General features: G+C 42.4%; 1 protein-coding gene across 1 annotated transcript in view; it reads right to left on the reverse strand.

Moving 5' to 3' along the window:
• The window catches only part of LOC138505001 (tolloid-like protein 2), a 160,150-nt gene that overhangs the window by 43,006 nt on the left and 94,694 nt on the right, over window positions 1-22,450 (reverse strand). Inside the window, exons 13-17 of the mRNA XM_069625360.1 lie at window positions 14,875-15,100; window positions 9,980-10,098; window positions 8,443-8,662; window positions 3,563-3,681; window positions 3,118-3,343 (exon numbers count right to left, since the gene is read on the reverse strand). Of these exons, the coding sequence (XP_069481461.1) occupies window positions 3,118-3,343; window positions 3,563-3,681; window positions 8,443-8,662; window positions 9,980-10,098; window positions 14,875-15,100 (910 nt within the window). The remainder of the gene's footprint in view (window positions 1-3,117; window positions 3,344-3,562; window positions 3,682-8,442; window positions 8,663-9,979; window positions 10,099-14,874; window positions 15,101-22,450) is intronic.

The raw sequence follows: 22,450 nt of genomic DNA on the forward strand, positions 1-22,450 counted from the left end.
GTGTCCGCCCACTCTACAACAAATTATTCAGTTGTTGCATGGAGAAACCTCAGTGCGCATTAGACTGAACCTAGAAGGTATTCTATCTAGAGCAATTCCAACTGCTCGTGGCCTTAAACAAGGCTGCTTTCTTGCGTCAGCAATCTTCAACTACTATATGTATGATGTGCGCAAGGTTTTCGAGGAAATAACATCGGACTCCCCCAGGATAAACAATTGCCAGATCCAAACTTTAATGTATGCCGACGACTTGGTGTTAGTTTCCAAAACTCCAGTTGGATTACAAAAACTTCTTGATGGCTTTAATAGCTATATACTGGCCAATGATTTACATGTGAATACAACCAAAACCCAGGTTGTCGTCTACAGACCACGTAATACAATAAGATCTATTTCATCTTGGTCTATTAATCACATAAATCTGGCGATAGTATCAAGCTATGTTTACCTTGGTATGGTCTTTGATGCCAGTGTCACTACTAATGCTCACCTCGATGCTATTAAGTGTAAGCTTAACTCTGCCATCTCCCAAACCAAAATTATAATGCATCGATACAGTGCTTTTTCAATGCAACCAGCTGTCCTCTTTTGGAAACAAAAAGCCACCCCATGTATTCTATATGGTTTAGAGTCTCAATCACCATGGCTACCAAAAGTCTTTGATAAGCTCGAAGGCAAATTCTGGAAAGCAATTCTTCAGCTGCCTCAATGTATTCCGATTGTTTAGATACGGTATGAATTGGGTCTCACTTCTCTCTATGCCCAGTATCAGTGGAGAACATGTACCTTACTGCGAAAAACTCTCCTACCTCACAGTGAGCACAATCTTTTACAATTTTTATCAAATTATATTTTTCATACTGAACACCCTTTTGTCAAACAGTGGTTGCGGGCAATTTATCGCACTTTGGTAGAGGCAGATGCACCACTTAAATTGCTCTTGACCAATCCAAACAAAGTAAAACAATTAATTTACCGCAATGATTGGATTAACACTCGAAACAAATGCTTGCAATATAAGTCTGCAATTCCTGAAAAATTTCGACATAAGAGATTGGGATGTATTGAACCTTATCTCTTAAAATTTCCCTGTAAGAGAACGCGCTCAGCCATTCTCAGAATGCGCCTGAACTTATGGCACACTCGTGAACTTTTGGCCAAACGGAAGGGCAGTGTGGAGGTGGCCTCCTCTTGTAGATTTTGTGGTGATACTAAAGCCTTAGAAACCTTAGAGCATATACTTTCGCTTTGCCCCGAGCTAATTCAAAAACGCCTAAAATTTTTCTCATGGCATTGTAGCTACCTAGGGAACTTAGGATCAGTAGAAAGATGGTCCACATTATTGCTGACGACCAATGTTTCTCTTCAAATTGCCATTGTCAATTTTCTTTATGGAGTGAACTTAACCTGTTAAATAATTGTTGCTGTTTACTTGAGTCTCCGGTCATTTATCCAGGAATGGCATGTTGAATCTTCTCGTTTTTAGTCTTTCTAGTTAGACGTGTTTTATATGAACTGTATTGAATAACTTCTTTTTCTCCTTTTATTGTTCATGTGAATTGTACATTATCTTAATGCATCAATTGTAATGCCTTAATCAATTATAATGAATTCCTTCTTAATTTCTAAATCTTAATCTTATGTACTTTTTAAGATCAACTGTACGTAATATTTTGTATTGAAAAGTTGATTCATTTCAACTATATCAATAATAAATGAAGACACATCTGCACAGTTTATAAAAAGTCCAGCGAGAGTATCTAGGGCCTTTGGAAATGACTATAGACCCACGTGTGCTGTATGGTAAGATACATTGCTCACTTGTTACATGTTGCACAAAAGTTGCAACATGAGAAAAGGACTAAAGTAAACAAAGTCTCCCAGTACTGACTGTCTTAAGGGCATGTTAGTTTCCCCATAAAAAGTGAGCGAAAGCCCAGAGGAGTGCAGCTGAAGGCTGTGCTTCTCTGGCAAAGTCAGTCAATGGTGTCTAAACAGCAGCAACAAGTTTGGGGGTTGACACATGGAGGGAAAATTACATACACATGTGACATCTTTCCTAACACCTTGTTATATAAACATAGTAAAATTAAACACTTTTCATTTACTAACTCTGTCTCTCTATTTACTATAATACTATTACTAACTCTGTCTCTCTATTTACTATACTACTATTAAATTTGCATGTTTTACTTCACCAAACCTCCAATACAATATGGATTGGGATAATGATCCTTCCCCAACAAATAATTTTCAAATCAGGGGACTCAAAATAGTAATATATGCTGCATTTCAAGACAATACATTTGTAAATTAAATCCATGGCACAAGGTCTTGTCATTCAAGTCAAGTAGATGGACAATATTAATGTAATTTAATCAGAAAAGGAGTCCTAATATAGCCTGGTAGTATTTATTAACTTTGTGTGTAATGTTGAGTTACTAAACAAACTAAATACTCCAATAAACCCAAAGGTTAAAGTGTAAGGCATACGTCCATTCATATACAAAGAAAAAGGAACATTAAAAACAATCATCAGCATGCGTTTACATATTGGGCCTCATCTAGAGTTAGGCGGTAACTAATAGCCCTACCGTCAAACCCCCCGGCGCTATTAGCGCCGGATCACGGGTTTGGCAGAAGGGTTATTGCCCATTCCCCATTGGGCCCATTCGGGAATTCCTCATTCCCCATTGGGCCCAACGGGGAAAATTTGCGCTTTTACCACTGGCGGATTTCAGGCCGGCAGTAATCGTGCCGAAAATCAGCAATTTTGCCGCAGATTTCCACCCAGCTCAGAGCTGGGGGGAAATCCGCCACAGCCATGATCTGGCAGACCCTTAAATGTGGCGGTAATAGCGCTACCACCACATTTAAGGGTTACCACCAGACTCGTGATAAGGCCCATTATTTCCTCTGTGAAAATAGGAAGTAGCTAGAATTTTTTTTATTTAAAAAAGTTAGCACTTTTTAAATTGCTCTTTGTGCAGAGAGATCATTAATAGCGGAATGGATAAGTTAAGGATCATATCATTTGCTAAATAGTTACTTTAAAAGACACACTTCTTACAAGAGGTGAATCTATAGAATGAAATAATGAACAAGAAATATAATTACCGTTGCCATAAGAAGCCTGGAAACCATTTCCTGCAACAAATGAATTGGCGACAAACTCCACCAGCATCTGATTGGATGAGGATGTTATTGCAAGGGGGATGATTTGTCCACAAGTTTTATCCATAAGGACGGGGGCAGTCTGACTGCTTCCATCATAAACCTTGACATAATCTCTGGTGCATCCCGCTGAGGCCTGGATATTAAAGATATTGAACCACAGTGAAACCTGAAAGGGAAGTGTGCAAAAAGAGATTAGTTTACAAATAAAACTCTTTCCCATCATGCGTTTACAATTGTGTTTTATAATGAATAAGTATATAGAACATAAACATTCATTTTCTTCAATGTCTCAAAATGGGCTTTCCAATAGAGAGTACACTCATGCATTAAACTGAGTAAGCAACCATTGTGCCCACATAAATAAACCTGTCACCACCATGGTCACCTTGTTATTAGCTGGAAGTTGAATTTGCCAGAGGGAGGGTGCGTTGTTGTCATACGGGGTCGGGTATCTGGGAGTGGCAATGCTCCCTGTCAGGCTATTCAGTAGGATCGGAAAACGAACTGTAAGGTAATGAAGAACACAATTATATGGGGTGTCACATCATTTACGACATTGGAGCAGCGAGAAGATTAAATAACCCTGAACAGACATGAGCAAAACAGAGATTTATAACAAACTGCTGAGCATTACATGTGCCAGTTCCAGGAGATGTGAGAAGGAACAATGAATTACGTCTGCAAGTTTCAAGAGAAAGATGAAGGAACAATTCCTTACACCAGTTGCTGGTACCCAAAGGATCTGACAGAACTCTAAACAGTACAGCATCTTGCAGTCCCAACAGATGTGTAAAGGCACATTGACCTACCTAGCATCTAACAGGTCCAAGACCTATGAGAGACCAAGAACCTTCATTATTTAAAGTGCTTTGTTAGGTCTCAGGTGCTTCAACAAGGCTGGGACAAAGAATGATGGAATATTGTGGTGGGGGTCCATGTGCTGTAACCTTATCTCCTGTCTGGAAAGTCTGATGTCTGTGAGTTGTGAAAAGAGAGGTGTGGTGTAATAAGTGTGTGGTGTGTGGATGTGAGGAAAAAGGGAAGGGGAACTGGGAGTGAAGGCAGTATGGGAGGGTGGGGAAATCAGTACTACTTGATCAGTTTTTAGGAAACAAAAGATTATTGAGTGCATAACTAGACCTAACCATGAGTAGCCTTACCCAACTCAAATACATGTGTATCATGCTTCTACGCTACTAGGAAAAGATAGTGGGTCACTGACATGAGATGAGGGATGTATGAGCCTTGGCCCGAAGAAGATGAATTATAATCAAGGGTTGGGTCATATGTATACATATTTAGGCACAAAATATAAGCGGAAATAGTTGAAGAATAGGCTGAGCATTTTCGAGTTTTGAAGGATGGTTGAGGATTTGGTTAATGTCCCTGATGACCCTTAAGAAAGCGAAAATGTAATTCCAACACCCTGTGTCACCACTACATTTTATGTTACCCTGCATTTAAACCAATCCCGACTATGTGCTCCTTGCAGCACTGCAACAGGGAGCCCCCGCCATGTATGAAAACATCCCAGAGGCCCCAGCACTGAATATAGCGTGCGCCCCATTAGTGATGGAGACAGAGTACAGGGTGTGGAGGGAATTAGAAAGAGCGCTTCGAAGGACAGAGGCAGAGCTTGTGTGAGTAATGTTGAAACAGGGACGGAGGCGAGGAATGCCAATAGGTACCGATAAATGGAGAGCAGGTGATATTTTATTTCGGATTGATAGTAGAGTGATTGAGGATGTACACGTCCAAGTGAAGGATGATGGGCACAAAGATGAAGGGCATAGAGGGGGTTACCGTGTGCTGACAGTTTAGACTATGAGTCCATTAGAACAGACATAGAAGTGGGAGCAGCAGAGGCAGGGGAATCGACAACAGAGGAGGAGCAGGGGGAAGAGATACCACCTTGGGTGACACCAAGAATAGAGAGTTTATGATGTCCAAGACTTTGCATGCGACCAGGACTTATGGCGGTGGCGAAAGGGGAGAAATGGGGGAGAACGTTAGACATGGATAAAAACAATTTTGTGATGCTGTACGAAGACCCTGCCAAATAGTGCAACAATGATGGTGTTGATAAGAATGGGTAGAGTTCCTCCTCTCAAAAAACAAATGTATACCCAGACTGATAAATGGGATGGGGTCATAAAACCAAGAATGGCGAAAGTAGAGCAGGATTTCACACCACCAGGGACCTTTCCCTTCCCTCTACCTGACCCTGAGAATTATGTGGAGCACTAGGTTGACTTAGCAGGAGATGGGAGGTGTTGTTTAATGATGGGCTCTCCGGATAAATATGCTTGAGGAGAGGGGAGTTTATGCCATTTGTGTAGGGGACTAAGACTGCAAGTGTAAACTGTGGATGATTTAAAAAAAAAAAACGTACTGCTAGAAAACACTGTGGGGCACTAATACAATATTTTTCCATGGCTGTAAAACACAAGCATCCATGCTGGTGAAGACTCAGACTTAGAGGCTCACATGGAATTTCTTTTTTACAGTAAGCAAGTCATTAGCAGTCTAGCAAATATAACATTGCCAGCTGAATATATGTAGGCAATGAGAGTGATAATGGGGGTCATTACGAGTTTGGAGGTAGCCATGGCGCTATTAGCACCATGGCTGCCTCCAAACCCGGGTCTGGTCTGACTGAATGGAGACTTACCAGGTCATTCCGACCTTGGAGGACCCGGTAAGTCCCCATTCAGTAAACCATTACCCATTCCCATTTGAGCCCCTGTAGGGCTCAATGGGAATAGGTAAGGCGCTAATAACGGGCCCGCAAATTTCGGGCCCGTTATTAGCTCCAAGGTCCCTTAACCGAACCCGCAGAAAACGGCTGGTCAGATCAGCCGTTCCTGCTGGGACCCTCTAAGGGACCTCGGAATAGGGTGGTAAGGGTTTACCGGCACCGGCATCCTTACCGGTGCCCGTAAACCCTTACCGCCCAACTCGGAATGACCCCCAATATATTTGTTTGAAATTACCTTACAGGCAATAGACTGCTCTTGGAATGCTACAGTGAAGTGAAATGCATGCAGTAATTTGATAAGAAGTACCTCCCTCAATACATTTATTTATGTGTAGCTAAAAAAGTTGTATACTCCATTAGACAGACATATTGAGTCTGTGCACTGTCATGTCGATAGAATACATCTGTGTGGAGAGAGATAACCCATTAAAAACTATATTCAGCTGTGCAAAACACTAGGTGAGGAAGCACATTCTATTTTTGCCATTGATGGTTTTCAAATAAATGATCAACATATTAATTATGATTTACATTAATTTGGAGAGACCTAGCATGAATCTTTCGATTCTGTCTGGTCTATAGATACTTGAAGCACAGGAAGCCATATGTGTCAGACAAACAAAATGACATTTGTCCTGATGGAGGCCGTGGGAGTGAGACCACTCTACTAATTCATGAGGCCAAAACACATCTTTGTCAACATAGTTTGATAATAACAGTGTCAATATTCATACACTGCACAACGAGCCAAGTGATAAGGCGTAGAAAATTAAGTCAATCCTTTGATCAGTAGGAAGGGTTACAGTCATGGATGAGGAAAATGTTCAATAAGCGATATGTACAATGGTAAGCACTTTAGTCCTGTGTCTATGACAATGTTAAATATCTGTACTGTATATTGACCTGTGTAATGATTTAAAGGTTCTTGATATGTGAATTGAATGAAATAAAAGATGAGTTTTGTACTCAGACAAGTACAGTGGTTCCAGGTCTCTCCAAAATCACCCTGATCAATTTGCTGTTGTATAGATGATAAAATGGCCATCATATGACCAACCAGATTTCTATCTAAGCCCTAAGGTACACACCTATCCCTTTGTACTAGCAATTTACAGTTGGATGTGTATGCATGAATATCAAGCCGTAGACATTTTATTTCACTAACTGTCTGCAAAATGCAGTTGCTCAACCAAGGTTTAGTAATATTCGTTCCAGACTGTTTGCTTTTGTATTTGAGTATACCATTTCTTTTAAATGATGCATTCATCTTTAGGTGGTTCTTTACAGAGTAGAGTTTAATACAGTTAATGTGCAGTGTAGGTCAGTAGGCATCCAATCCAATAGTATTATATCGTCAGCATAAGAAACCGTTTGTATCAGATGATCATAAAATTTGAGGGGGAATGTGACCTGCATATGTGTGCAGTGGCACAAAGACTGTACCTTTTGTTATCCAGCCGAATCGTGATAGGTGTGCTGCGGTGGAGATTACTAAAGCATTTCAAGAAGTTTTTGGGAATAAACAAATGCTGTAGTTTAATCAGGAGACTGTGTCAGAAGGTCAGGAAAATTCAATGACTGCAACATATAAAGACAAGGAGCTCTTACTGTAGGGCATTTAATGTCAATAAACTATGCTTCATGGATCATGCTTTTCTTCAGCCTATCTGGGCATCTGTTAGTATATCATTTGATTTAATGCATGGATTCATTCTTCATAGTAGGATTTTGCAAAATACTTTTCCCAAGTTGTCTAGTAAAGCTATGTATCGATATGACACAGGGTCATCTCTATTTCCTTTTCCATGACGCCGGTATATATCCTGTACTCAACCTTTTGATAAATACGGAATCTGTATAATCAGCCCAAATACATTGTCACTGAATTCTACTTTCAACCATCATGAAATGTCCCAAAACATCAAAAGGTTTTAACTAGCACAACGATTTGAGACCTACCTTCCTAGCCTGTGATGTGCTCCTTGTGATGCCATTGTCCTAACACTATGTCAAGTGATAGTGTCAAGCCACAGACAAGCCAGAGACTCCACTGAGCCATGTAAAAGGCTATTCACCTCAATTTGACTGTCAGAACTATGCAGCCCCAAATTCCTCTGTGCCCAGAGCACTATCATCATTTTCCACCTGTCGTCCAGTGGCTCTCCACCAATTGCCCAAGCCTTATATTGTGACCAGACCTTCCATGGTGAGTTTGTTATAGCTGGTGCTGTCCCTTCAATTGCAGACACACCAGTGGATGGGGGATTCTTCATATACCTTGCTTGTCAGCAGCCCAAATTAGAGATTTATTATAAAAATGCAATTGCTTGTGATGTTTAAAATCTCTCTTTAGAATATATATATATATATATATATTTATACGGTTAAGTTCCATTTAGTCATAGAATTGTACTGTATATACTGTGCATGGGCCCAATCCATATATACATACACAGAAACAGCCATAGAGCTAGCTATATGTTCTATATCATTATGAATATACTTACAGAATGAGTATGTCACTAGGAAGCCAGTGTTCACCCTGGGGTAAGGACTGATAAACACAAGACGTAGCATGTTTCCATAAGAGATCAGGGTCCCGGTAAATTGCGTACAGTATTTTCCCAAAAGACTTGAATCTGGTTTTGCATCATCGTAGATGCTGAGAGAGTCATCCATACAATTCAACTGTGGTGCAAATCTAAGGGTAACCATATTCAGTGCTATCTGTGTGGGAAAAAAGAACGTAGACAGGTTGGTCAGAATGTTTAACTCTAAAACAAGTTGTGTGAAGGTTGTTCAAATAGTTTAAATAAAACACATTGGGCCTCATTACACGGACGGCGGTAAGGGTTAACGGTCACCGTTAATGGCAACGGTGACCGTTAACCCTTACCGCCGTACTACGAGGTCCCTTTGCGGGTTGGAGGAATCAACGCCTGCTTCTTGCAGGCGTTAAGTACCAACCCGCTAAGGGACCTCGGAGCTAATTACGGCACCGCAAAATTGCGGTGCCGTAATTAGCGCCTTCCCCATTCCCATAGAGCCCTATGGGGCAGAAATGGGAATGGGGAAGGGCAATGGCGGAAGGGGGATTTACCGCCCCTCCAACCTTGGAATTGGGCGGTAAATCCCCTTTCCGCCAAGGCGGTGCCGGTAATTTACCGGCATGGTCCAGGGTGCTAATAGCACCCTGGATTACCGCCTTCCGTGTAATGAGGCCCATTGTGCGTAGGAGGTACACATTATTTAAATACACCAAAAACCAAATTCTTCTATTGAAAGTGTGCTCTTACACTAGGCCACACTAGTGGAAGATGTGCACTGTACCAAGGGCAATTAGCACAATATTTGCTGGGGTACACCCAAGTCATCAGGTTGCTGAAGGGGACACAACACATGGGGCAGATAACAGCCCAAGCTGCAAAATGATGGTCAAATGATAATGAGGAGCTGCTTTAAACACTAAAATCAGAAAAGGGGGCTTTCTTGGGAGTGTCCACGGAAGGATTCACCAGGAATTCTATATCTACCTGTAAACACAGACCTAACATAGCTCAAGGCGTATTCTAAGGTCATTCTGAGAGGAGGATGCTTTCCAGTGGTAGGCCGGAAAACTGAAGAAATTCATTTTTATAATTTCCATTGCCTTTCTAGTAACTATTGGTTTGCACAAGTGATGCTAGCAAGTTATGCATAGTTTCTCCTGCACCACCTTTCTTGCAAAGATAGAAAGAGGTTGTCAGAAACTACTTATGTGCAACATCTAAATTACAATCTTAATGAAAACCTGTCACAAATTACAAAGTGTCAATGGGTGATCATACTGAAGAAGTGCTTCTACTAGGAACATAGACAGACAAAAAGATAACAATGAGGGCTACATATGTCACTTGCTGAAAATGTGTTATCACAATTAAAACAACCAGTAATCACAAACACAGCCGGTTGTGGAAAAGGTTAGTGAAGACAGCCAACAAAGTATGATATGGGGTGATAGGAAGCTAACATGGATACATTTTTTCTGCTGTAATGCATCCTAACCTTGAATCCTGCAGGTGCTAGAATGTTCCAAGTGCAGTCAGTTAACATGGGATAATCAAAGGGATAGTTTGGTGAAGTCAAAGTTCCACTTGTTCTGTCAAAGTTTCCTCCACAATTTCCTAGACATAAAAGAAAGAACAAAGGTAATGTCTTCACAACCACCAAACTTGAGGCCATCAGTGATTCCTTCAGCACCAGCACATCCACTAATTCCCCCAACCCCAACAACACTGTCACATCTCACCCCTCTCTTAATGTTGATAATGTCTATTCCTACCACACCCATTTTAGCTGTCTACCACTGGCCATGCTTTCATTGTGCCCACAACACACCTTTTATTGTTACAACCACCACCACCACAAAAATAAAAACACAAACTATGTTTTTGTTTCCTCACATACAAAGATGCTTATCCCACTGAGAATTATTCAAAACAACATATTAGTCTGAATACACTACGTTTAGTTTTGTATTATTATTTTGAATCTAAGCTCTGTCAAGATGATTGACCATCAGGATAACAGGCACACTTCTATTTTGACCCTTAAAACTATCAGGACAATGACGGTTGGTCCTGTAAACACTTCAGAAATCTGTTGATTCTGTCGGATACAGCATACATTCAAAGATTTTACAATGAATTGACTCAATTTCACAAATATTTGGCAGCTGCTCTGGCCAGGTGATAACCAAGCAATACATTGCAAGTGCACAAATGGGCACACGGTATCAGTAATTTGGCTTGTGATTCAGAAGCAAACATGCAAAGCATCCAGGTGCTAGCAAACCAAAAGCAAATGCAATGTGTACTTTGTTAGTTCGGAAGGGATCATTATCAGTTGGGATAATGACCCTTTCCCAATTTATGGCCCAAGGCAAATATAAGGCTATATATTAGTACGCCTGTTCGGGTAGTCTGTAAGGATATCTAGGTTAGTACTGTTTATGAGCTTAGTCTTGTCACATTAAAGAAACCTTTTCCACACTGACAGCTCAGAGACTGTTGTCGTCAATAGCGCTAACTTCTCAATTAGGGGTTGAGGGAGGTTATGAAATGAAAGTCAACTGTTTATGAATGGGAATGGAGTACATAGTTTCTCCCCATCACAACAAATTTAAACTACAATGAGGGTAAGGAAAAGTAAAGGGAGTGAATGGACAGATTTCTACCACCAATCTTTAAATTAAAAAAGAAGGAAGGAGGATGAAGGAGTCTGTAGGTTGACATTGTAGTTGGGCCACTCAACGTGGTTGACATTAGGGCAAAACTATAGATTCTCTAAGAGGTCGATTGTGGTCAATCACAGTTTGTGCATTCTCATGTCAAAAGATGGACATGTGGACATGAGTAGAATGTGAGGTCTTATGCCCTGTGCATTACTTATTTGCTTATTCTTGCATGCTAGTCAAGGTTCTGTTGACATTGACTCACTTCGACTGTCTTCCGTGTGCTTGCTACGGTGCCTTTCTATGTTGTCCCATCATCAGCCTGGCCAAAGTCACATTAATAAGCAGTTAACAATGTACAGATGCATCTGGAGACTTGATACATCCATGTGGTGTGCATAGGTCCAAGCTGCATATTGCTGCTATACTTTCGGTAACCCAAAGAAACAGAAACAGAAAATGTTTCATTGAGTCTGCCCCAACCTCACTTAAGTTATTTCTAAATGACTGAATGCATCATTACTTTTTCTGATGCACAAGATAATTAATATAGCATTATAGACGGAGGAAAGCAGGGAAGTTCACTATCTCAAGCAATATGGACCCTTTCTAATGCCTTTAAGGCTATTCACAAATGGTGCTAAAAGGTTTTGCAATTGTGGTGCTCAAGTAAATACATGGGTTTAACAGCGAGTTAAGTAAATAGAAAAATGCTTTGGTGAATTAAATGGCTTGTTTTACTATTAAAATAACAAGGTTCTGGAATTAAGTTGAAATAATGGATGACACCTTTTTCATTGCTGTTACTGCTGATTCATGTTTTGTATCTATGTTCTTCTTCCCCTTCTTCTTCTGAGGATAATATGAAGAGAAATTATTTATTTTGTTTCCTATCATGTTTAGTTTATCAGGATGCTTGCAATGAAATTAATTATCAGTAGTTATTGCGACTGGATTCCAAGACTTCTGATTGGCTCTGAGGAGGTCAATAATGGCATTCTTGTGATAATTCGTGTGATAATTCAATCAGTGACATTCTCATGCATAGCACAACTTTATACATTGATTTGTAAATTGTAAACTAGCCAGTTTAAATTATTCTTATTTTGGGATGCATGTGATATAATATCACTATTAGCACCATGGCTGCCTCCAAACCGGGCTCCATTACCGGGTTCCTGCAATGAGGACTTACCGGGTCATTCCGACATAGGAGGACCCGGTAATTCCTCCATGCAGGAACCATTCCCCATTCCCATTTGAGCCACCATAGGGCTCAATGGGAATGAGGAGGGAGGTAATAACGGGCACTTTACAACTGGCCCGTTATTACCTCCATCTTCCCCTCGTGGGACCCGGAAAGGATGCCTGGTTTTACCAGGCATCCTTACAGGGTCCCGCAAAGGGAACCTCGTAATCGGCGCTCCCATAATGAAGGGTGCCGGTCCCGTACCGGCACCCTTCTTTATGGGAGCGCCACCCTTGTAATGAGGCGCTATCAGTTACAAGAAGCAGATGCTAAAAGGATGCAATTAAAAAAGGGGTTGTACATGTCCTAAACTGAAGTTGCTTGTACAAACAAATGGCAAACCTCCATGTTTGTTAATGAGAATTAAAATTGAACAGGTACATACAGGGTTTGAGATAAGCTGAAAAATATTTTTTTTCTGGGCAAAGCTGGTGTTCTGTTCTCTTTGGTGAAGGGCAATTGCTTCCATTTTCTCAGATTATTGCAAGACTATATTTACCCAGCTGACAAAGTTATATTGGCTTCAATCTGACAGCAACTAAGAGGACGTTCAGTGGAATGATTAAATGAATGACACCAATTTGTTAGGATTGGATTGGCTAACAGGGAAACACTGGTGGAACAAAGTACCTGAATGGGAGGCCCTAATCCTTAATAATTCGTTTTAAACCAGCTGTCTCAGATGGCAAAGCTCCACTTATCTGAAGAGGATGGAGTCTACATAACTTCAGATCTGAGGGGGCAGATGGTAGAGGACCAGTTGATCCCACAAGACTTGTCTGCCTGGGTAGAAGAGCAAGCAGACAATTTAATGACTAGGCCAGGACTGTAATTCGAATCTATGGGCCTAAATTGGTAAATGACCAATTTTCCAAATTCTCATTTGTAATGCTTACTACAATAATTTGGAGGCAAATCTAAATTTCAAAGTTGAATGCTAAGGAAATAAGAACCAAACAGCATTCAGAGGTAGTGAGTCTATTGCTTGACCAAAGAAATGCGCTTTTTTAGTTTGCTCATTTTTTTGATCCAATTTTAGCACCAAAATGTAGATGGTGGGTTGAGGTAAGGAAATATTGGTGGGGTTAGGGGTAGGAAGTGGTTATGGGGGCAGGGTATAACGGGTCTCATCCTTCATTCTTCATTAAAATATTCGAGCAAAGAAATGAGAAAGAAAATGTAAGCAGTTTCTTTTCAAGCAATAGCCATCCCTTGCTCAGATGCCTCCACCCTGAGCCAGTAAACTGCTAATGTTGGTAAAACCTTGCACTTTGTACGTTTTTCCAAATTCTGATTTTTTTGTGATTGTTTCAACTTATTGGGGCTCAATTAAGCAATTTTTACCCATTTTTGAAACATACAACTTTCTTTTCCATGGTTACACCAGAAAGACGCATAGTAGAATCTTTGTTAGGTAAGCTTTTCAACTTTCCCTGTGCTAGTGAATCACTGAGTTTAGCATGGTACACATTTTGGCACATCATCCAAAGATAGCCTGTGCTGCCCCTCATAGTTCTTTAGCCAGGATAAGTGGCTCCATCAAAGCAAAGAGGAACCATACGAGGAATACTTGCAGAGTTTTTAACCATTTCCACTTAATGGGTTATTTAGGGAATTGTCTGTAAATGTCAACTGTTCCCTGGCCTGCCACTCCACAGCATCACAATTGTAAGTATGATTTCGGTTTTACTGTGTCACAAAGGCTACACGCACATTGTTGGTGAGTTGTAGATAGTTTTAACATTGTAGAGGTAAATAGAATAGTTGGATGCTGGATATTTATTCAAATACTGTATTGCTAATATTAGCAAATGCATATTGTTTGGCAATACCATTGTTAATGCCTATATATTATCTCTAAAGAGAATATATGCATATATGCTAATAAAGAGAGTGTGAGCATCCTTTCTTAATGTGTTTCTATTCATAAATGTAAAATACACTCTATTGCCAGTTTAAATACATGTTGGTTTAGAGATAACACTTTGTAGGGAAACAATTGATAGCATCTACTATTTATCATACACGTAATAAGCACTGGTCATAGATACTCTAGAGGTAGATTCACAACAATTTTGCTGTCCAATAGTAAGTTAGGAACTCAGGTGTAATAGGTCCTCTTTCACTAAGCACACAGAACCAACTTTCCTTCGATCCATGCTTTAGCTACAGCAATATTCTCTGCCCCAAAATGTGGGCAGCCCCATGTGGGCATTTAAAATGCCTTTCAGGTGGAGGCTAGGCCCTGGCTTGGGGGATATGATGGACATCATGACAATGATATGGAGATGTGGGGTAGGGGTGGGGGTTTACGTCAAGTTATAGAATGGAAAAGACTTCTCTTCTGTGATTCCAGATTAACAATATGTGCACAAAGGAGCTCCCTTCCCTGGGTGTCTACTTCTAAGCATATTCGTGACAATATTATTTTGGAGGAAATTTGCCAAAATGACACATAAGGAGATACACTAGTCTCACCTGAATTGTATTTTGCATTAAAGCTGTTTGATGTGCTTGGGTTACTATAGACAAACTCTACCAGCATGGTACTATCACTGGCCAACAGTGAGATGCCAAGACCCTGCCCACAGGTCCTGTCCAATATGATAGGTGAACTCCTGCTGTTGCCATCAAAAACTCGCAGGTAATTGGACTGACAGCCTGTGGAGGACTGGATGTTATAATCATTGATCCACAGGAAAACCTAAATGGAAGAATAGGAAACATGTCATTTCTATTTTGCCTGTTTTAGAACATTGCATTTTAATTTGGATATTTGTAAATTCACATTAATATTGCACAAATTGTCTACAAGAAATACACAAATCAGAATACAATGCCTACAAATTGGTTTCCTTTCTAATCAGAGAGCTCATACAATGTTGATCTGTGTTTTAGAAAGGCTTGGACACAACCTAAAGTACATGTAGGTAGACATTTACGTAGGCAAACTCACAGTTACCAGTAGGGGCACTGGAGGTATACATTTTTGGAGTTGTCTCTTAAAACTTGTTTTAAAAATGGATAGCGACGACTCCAGCAGCCTTTAGATAAATTAAATTTTGGATCCAAATATAACCTTAACAAAATATGCTATAAGAAAGAATTGGTGACCCAGGGAAACATGAATCTCACCCTGAAACTATGAAAACCCAAATAAATGTATGCCAAGCCGCGCCATGAGAATTCTAATTTTCAGGCAGGATGCAGTGTTCTCTTGTTATAAAATCTGCTTTACCCTACTGCCCTGTCCTTATAATCTCTTCCCTGCTTTGCTTAACGTGCTGTTAATAAGTCCAAACTATATATTGATGCTACACTTTCCACTACTCAAAAAGAATGTTGGAAAGTGGGACAACCTTTACGGAAGAGTAAGTGTAAAAGCGACGGACATGTTACAACTCGTGGGTGCCCATTTTTTCCTGTATTTTCTGTGTCATTTGTATGGGGTGCAAGCCACAATAGCCCCGTCTACATCCCTCCACCCCTTCCCCAAGCCCTAAAATTAAAAAGAATATACTCATTCCCTGCACTCCCCCGAATATTATTGCATGAATAAATGCAGCAAAACAGTAGCGATGAGTTGGCCCCTCTGGGTTGGATCTGTACAGAGGAAGAGTGCATACTAGTTGCAAAGGCAAGAGGTAGCAAAAACTTCTTTCATCAATTCCCCTCATGAAGATATCTTTCTGCAGGAACCTGGAGAAGCCGGCTTGGAACAAATGTTCCCCCAAGAAATGAGAGTGGTGTGTGTTCTATGCAACTGTATAAGCCATTCTAACTAGGGGTAGGCCAAGCTGCAGGACTTCACTTTTGCACACTTTGCAAACTGAAGTCTCATAGTTTCGAGACTGAACCCTACAATCTGTATAGGAGATCCATGTAACTCACTGATAATCAAACGATGCATAGATGTAAGCACGCCCATGATAAACCAGATTAACAGCCTTTTTCGGTCATCTACTATCCCAGGCACGTTAAAAGAGGTGTGGGTAACCCCTCTCCTTAAAAAGCATTTATGAATCACCAAACTTTACGGAACTACAGAGCTATCTTAAGTGTCCTTTTTCATTGAAACTGTTGGATGGGCTGCCAAAATTCAACTTCGAGATTACTTGGAAAACGAAATGAGACCTGGAGACAGACAGTCAAGTTTCAGGCCAAATTGATGAACTGAAATGGCCTTAATGATTGTTAAAGATAGCCTTCAAAGATATCCGATAAAAGACATACAGGCATCTTTATGCTTATGGATCTCGCAGCCACATTTGACATTTTAGAGCAAACAATATTTTTTAATCGCCCATTATTAGAGTCCACATTGATATGGTTTACATCCTTCATGTCTGATAAAACATGTAGAGTAAAGGTAAAGGACAATACCTCAGACCCAGAGGTGCAGAGGTGTCTCGCCATTGCTTTTTAATATCTACATCAAGTTGTTTCACAATCTCTTGACTGACCGCGCTTTCAAATCAGGTCAATGATATTGAGATCGTTTTTAAGCCATCAGGTTCATATGACAATACCATTAATTTATTCAGGAGATATTCCAAGACAGTTGAGATAGATTATTGGCTAGGTCTCAACCAATCAAAAACACACATGTTGTTCACTCTATCCTCTTATGCATTATTTAATAGGCTTCCCAGGTTGATAGTCCTACAAGAATCTGGATGTACAGTTTAGGTGTAATGTTTGACTATTCACTTTCTTTAGCTTTTGATATAAGGAGTCTATCAAGCTCTGTACATTACCATCTAATTATCTTGTGAAAGATTAGGCCCCTGATCTCTGAAGACAGTTGTGCTATCCTAGCTAGAGCCATAAAAGGCACAGAATTGGTCTACTGCACCAGTCTATATGCAGCTTTGAAAAAGCAGTCGATCAGCCAGCTAGAGATTCTTCAAAATGCTGTTGCCCGTGTTGCTACAAACACCAACAAGAAGGCACACATGGCCCCTGTTTTGAGGATGTTACATCAGTGCCCGATCCAAGCCATGGTCAAGTTGAAACTTCCATTCCTAATTGTCTTCCAAGGCTGCGAAAGCAGGTATTTCTTCCGATGGATTGGATTTTATTTATAAAGCGCAACGTTTGCCCGGCATCTTGGTGCTCCCTGTGGGACAGCGAAGGAAAAAAGCCTAAAAGAGGAGCATTTTAAGAGATTTGCAAAATGTGTGGTGAGCAGGGGTAGCTCTAAGCGAGAGACCGAGAGAGTTCCAGAGAGTTGCAGCAACCACTGAAAAGGGCTGTACCTGACCGGAGGGACAGTCAGCAGACAGGCATTAGCTGACCACAAAGCTCGGCTTGGGATGTAAGGCAAGAATGTATTACTAAGATATTCTTCCCCCTGGTCATAGAAGGGCCGGTGGACCAAACAGAGTGCCTTGAACTGAATACGTTTAGTCACTGGTAGAAATTGAAGCTTGCGAAGGACAGGAGAAATATGGCGGCCCCGTGGAGTAGAAGTCGCCAGCCGGGCTGCAGAGTTCTGAATAACTTGCAAGCAATAGAGTACATATGTGGGCTGGCCTAAATACAGGGCATTACAATAGTCGAACAGCGATGAGACCAATGCCGAGATATCAGAGGCAAGGAGGTGAGCCGGAATGAAGGGAGTGACCAGTTGCAACAGCCTAAGCTGGAAATGGCTCCGCTAACAGACAGAGCTCACCTGTGGCTCCATCGACAGGTTGATGTGAGTTTAACCCCCAGGTCCTTAACTGTGGAGACTGACTGAGGAAAAGGGCCCAAGGAGACCAGCCGGAAACCAGGTGTCCAGATAGAAGCAGCTGCAGCGGGGCCACCACTAAGACCTCAGTCTTATATCTGTTCAGTTTAAGCCAATTATCAAGCATCCACTCCCCCACGGCCTCCAGACAGGCACGAAATCTGGCAGCTGAACCACAATTTGTATGTTGTCAGCATATGAATAGCAGAGGAAGCCATGGGAGACTATCAACTTGGTCAGAGGCTGAACATAGATATTAAATATGGAGATGGCAATCCCTTGAGGAACACCACAAGTGGGAGCCATAGTCATAGAAAAGAAAGGAGGAAGAGAGAGGATCTGGTGACGATCGGCAAGAAAAGAGTAGAACCAGGCCGGAACAGTACCCGAGAGACCAGCCCCAGCCAGCCGACCCAGCAGGACATTGTGATCGATGGTATCAAAGGTGGCTGACAGGTTCAACAGGATCAGAGCACTGATTTTGCCCTGGTCATGAGTCCAGGTTGTCCATGACCAAGACTAGGACACTCTCAGTACTGTGACCTGGACGGAAACCAGACTGTGAAGGGTGAAAAAAAGAAGATTGATCAAAAAGGTGGGGAGTAAAGGACAGACCAAAGATTCCAAGAGTTTCCTCAGGAAAGGGAGGTGAGAAATAGGCCAAAAATTGGAAGGGACCATTGGATCCAGCAAAGGCTTCTTTAGAGGCAGGATAACTGTAGCCAGCTTCAAAGAAGCCGTGATCACTCCGGTCGAAAGAAACGTATTACTTGCTTCCGACAGCAAATATACAACATGGGGAAGGATGTCCTTAATAAGATGGAGAGGGCTAGGATCAAGAGGGGAGGACGACCTAAGACTAATAACTGCTGTGGTAACCTCTGAAGCAGAAACAGTCAGGAACACAGACAAAAATGCAGTAGAAGAAGATTCAGATGACCTCAGTTCAGCAACGGGAGGTGAGTGAGAAGTCGCAATGTGAGCCTGAATAGAGCTAATTTTGTCCATAAAGAATAAGGACAGGGAATCACATAGAGCCTGGCAGGTGGGAACCGAAACCGGTGAGACGATAGAAAGATTACAAAACACCTTGACGCTTCTCTGGGATGATTCACAGAAGTTGAAATTAGGGATGTGAAATAAACGCATTTGGCGTCGATGATAGCAAGGTAATACTTGGAGGCAACCTGGGAATAAGCTTGTCCCTAGGCACATCGGAACACCTCCACTTACGCTACATCTGCCTGCACTGCAAGCGAAGGGCCCGCAGCTCGTCTGTAAACCACTGCTGGGTGGGGCTTAAGGACAGCCTAGATTATTTAAGGGGGGCGGGTCTGTCAGCGACTTTACCCAGTGTAGCCACAAGTGAACTCATGGCCACAGGAGACGGCACTGAATGATGGGCCTGTATAAGAGAAACCATATCAGTTTTGGATACTGAATGTAACCCGTGCCACAGGATCAATTTGGCCTGCGGGCGGATACCGGCATACTGTGTTCCAAGTAAAGGGGACCACAAAGTGGTCTGATCACGGGACTCGAAAAGCCAGGAAAACAGCAACCTCAGTCCCTGATGAAAAGATTAGGTATAAGGTATTACCTAAGGAGTGGGTCTGCTCACTGACCAGCTGGTCGAGGGAGAGCTCTTTCATAGAGGTCAGGACATTTTGAAACTTTGAGTTCTATACCTCATTCACAATAAGGTTAAATTCACCCAAATGATAAGGTGCACATGCCTCAGCTGTAAATATGCTGCAAGATCAAGGAAAGCATCCACAAATAGGGAATGCCCAGCCAGGGGGCCAGTAAACCACCAATAAGTGGACACAGAGTTTCTATGGGCGTACCAGCATTGCTTCCATGTTGGCATGGTGACAAATAGTAAGAAAGGAGCCACTATAGCAGAACTTAAAAATAATGGCAGTGCCCACTGTGATGCTGGAAATGCATCGGAGGGACAGGGTCTCCGTATCCTTGTCCTTTACTGCCTTTTTATCGTGTGTTCTGTCGTATATTCTGCGCAGGAGTTCATGTGTGACTCCTGGCGGTGCAGCTCTCTCTCTCTTTTGGTTTGGTGAACAGACCCGTGGGATATCCTTACGGCACCCATGGGTGGGGGTACAACCCTGTGCCCCTAGTGTATGTTTTTGAGCACCTGTGGGTGGCCCGCAGAGCAGGGTATGGACTGGTGGCAGCTCCATGCTGAATTTGACAGGTGCTCTGAGTGTCCTCCATTTTGGGATACCCAGACCCTGCCATTGGAATCAGTTGATTTCTGATGGAAAACAAGATGGCCCCTGTGGCCTCTTGCTTTCTATTACCTATTACCTTGTTTTCCCAAAGTCCTGGGAAGCCCCGACTCTGTCCCTTCCCTCTGACCGGCTGTTGGGTGGAAGTTCCATATATGGTGTTGTTGTGAAGTCCAGTCCAGACTGACTGGAGCCTTAACAGTGACTGTATGTTGTGGGTACCTCCTGTGGATGGGACCTGGGTGAATGGAGTGTGTGACCAATATGCACTTCTTGTTGTGGTTGTCTGGTTTCTGGTATGAGAGACAAAGACTGAGACAGCCCTGCCCGAAACTGGCCTGAATGCAGTGTGTAGTGTTGAATGGCTGCGTACTTGTCCCAATCCACATTCCTTGTTGTGAGTGTCTGAGAGGGAGGAGGATGGCCTGAATGCACTGTGTGCCTGATTGGCTGACTGACTGCATGAATGCCCTTCTGTATGATTGGCTGCTGAGAGTGACCCAGCAGTGTGGATGAGAGACAAAATAGTATATCTGGGGACCTCTCACTGGAAATTGTTCAGAAACGTTCAGAAGCTGTGTCTTCACTTTAAGAGTAACTTGAACTGCTGTTCCCTGACGCCCAGCTGGAAGAAGAAGACTTGGTGTTGCATTTGCTTCGACCGATCTGAAAGCTGCCGAATCCGTCGAAGACTGATCCGAGAGAGGACCTGGTAAGGCGCCCTCTTCCCGTGCTCCGAGGAACCATCAAGCACCGCTAAAACCTTTGCCGAAGCTCACTGGAAGTCAGACCCTCGAAAGGCTGCCGACCCGAGACGGGATCGCTGATAAGAACGAAGAAAAGCACCCGGACTTCGCTGCTGTCGAGGTCCATTGCTGTCGACCAGGGTTTGCAGGTTTGTGTAACCGCTGGAGGCCCGTCGAAGTTGCGTTGCCCAGCCATGGGGACCACTTGACACCGTGCCGCTGACGACCGGAGCCGCCCGCTCCTTTGCCTAAGAACATTTGACTCCAAGGACTCCCTTGTCCGCAACGTCGACCTCTTTGTCCCGCCGGTGAAAGTCGAGGACGACCAACGCACCGAGGAGAATCCGCCGGTGGGTTTGCCGCCACCTGAAGGCCACAAAGACTTCGACGACTCGACGCCCTTGTTGGGCCACAGTTCTTCCGAAACTCTTTGCGGTCCTGAACAATTTATCGCCGAGGTGCCTCGCACACCTCATCCTCGCAGGACGTCGCTGACGAGCACCGCCTGGATCGACATCAGGGTCTCGGCACCCTTGAACTGTTCATCGCCGCCGTCGTTGACAAGTTCACCATCTTCCACGCCTCTCGACGATCCGTGGCTCCTGCTTTAAAGGGAGTCACTCAAGAAGGATCCGCCGATGCATCTTCGAAGAACTCTACTCCACCAGGTACATTGGGGGGGGGGGTAAAGGGGTAAAACATTATAGGAGGAAATAAGGCTATTGAAAAATATATGGACTGGGCTTGTGCTATATATCTTTATTTTACAGGTTGCCCAGTGGGGGGATCTCCACACAGAACTGTGTCTATCGGTAGAGGCCACCATTCTGCCTATTGTTTCAACCATCTTACGTTCCTGCCTATCTCTATTGCTGGTTTCCTCGTTATTGATCTGTGTGACATTTTAACCGTACAGTTGATGCACTTTAATGAGATTTGATAACCTTGGTGGTACCACTTTAGAATTGTATATATTTATCATTGTTGATTTCCCAGTACAAAGTGCGTTATTGTGATCGTGTACATACCTTTGAATATTAATTATATAAAGACTGTGTTTTCAGTAATACAGTGTGTGGACATTCCTTTGTGGGGGTTTGGGGATTACACTGTACTTAAGAACCAGCCTGTATCACCTCCTGAGAAGCTAGGCCTTGATTGCTCGACTACTTTACCAATAATAGAGAATCTTGGCTGGGGTCCTCTGTGCCTCTCCTCTTCCATATAGAGAGTGGAAGTACAGACACCCCCCTCCAGTCTTTACACTGGTGGCAGCGGTGGGATGCTTATGGTTTTAGGAATCAGTGTATAACCGTGCCACTTAC

This window comes from Ambystoma mexicanum, chromosome 11 (assembly GCF_040938575.1).
Source record: "Ambystoma mexicanum isolate Mex_15411 chromosome 11, UKY_AmexF1_1, whole genome shotgun sequence".
Taxonomy (NCBI): domain Eukaryota; kingdom Metazoa; phylum Chordata; class Amphibia; order Caudata; family Ambystomatidae; genus Ambystoma; species Ambystoma mexicanum.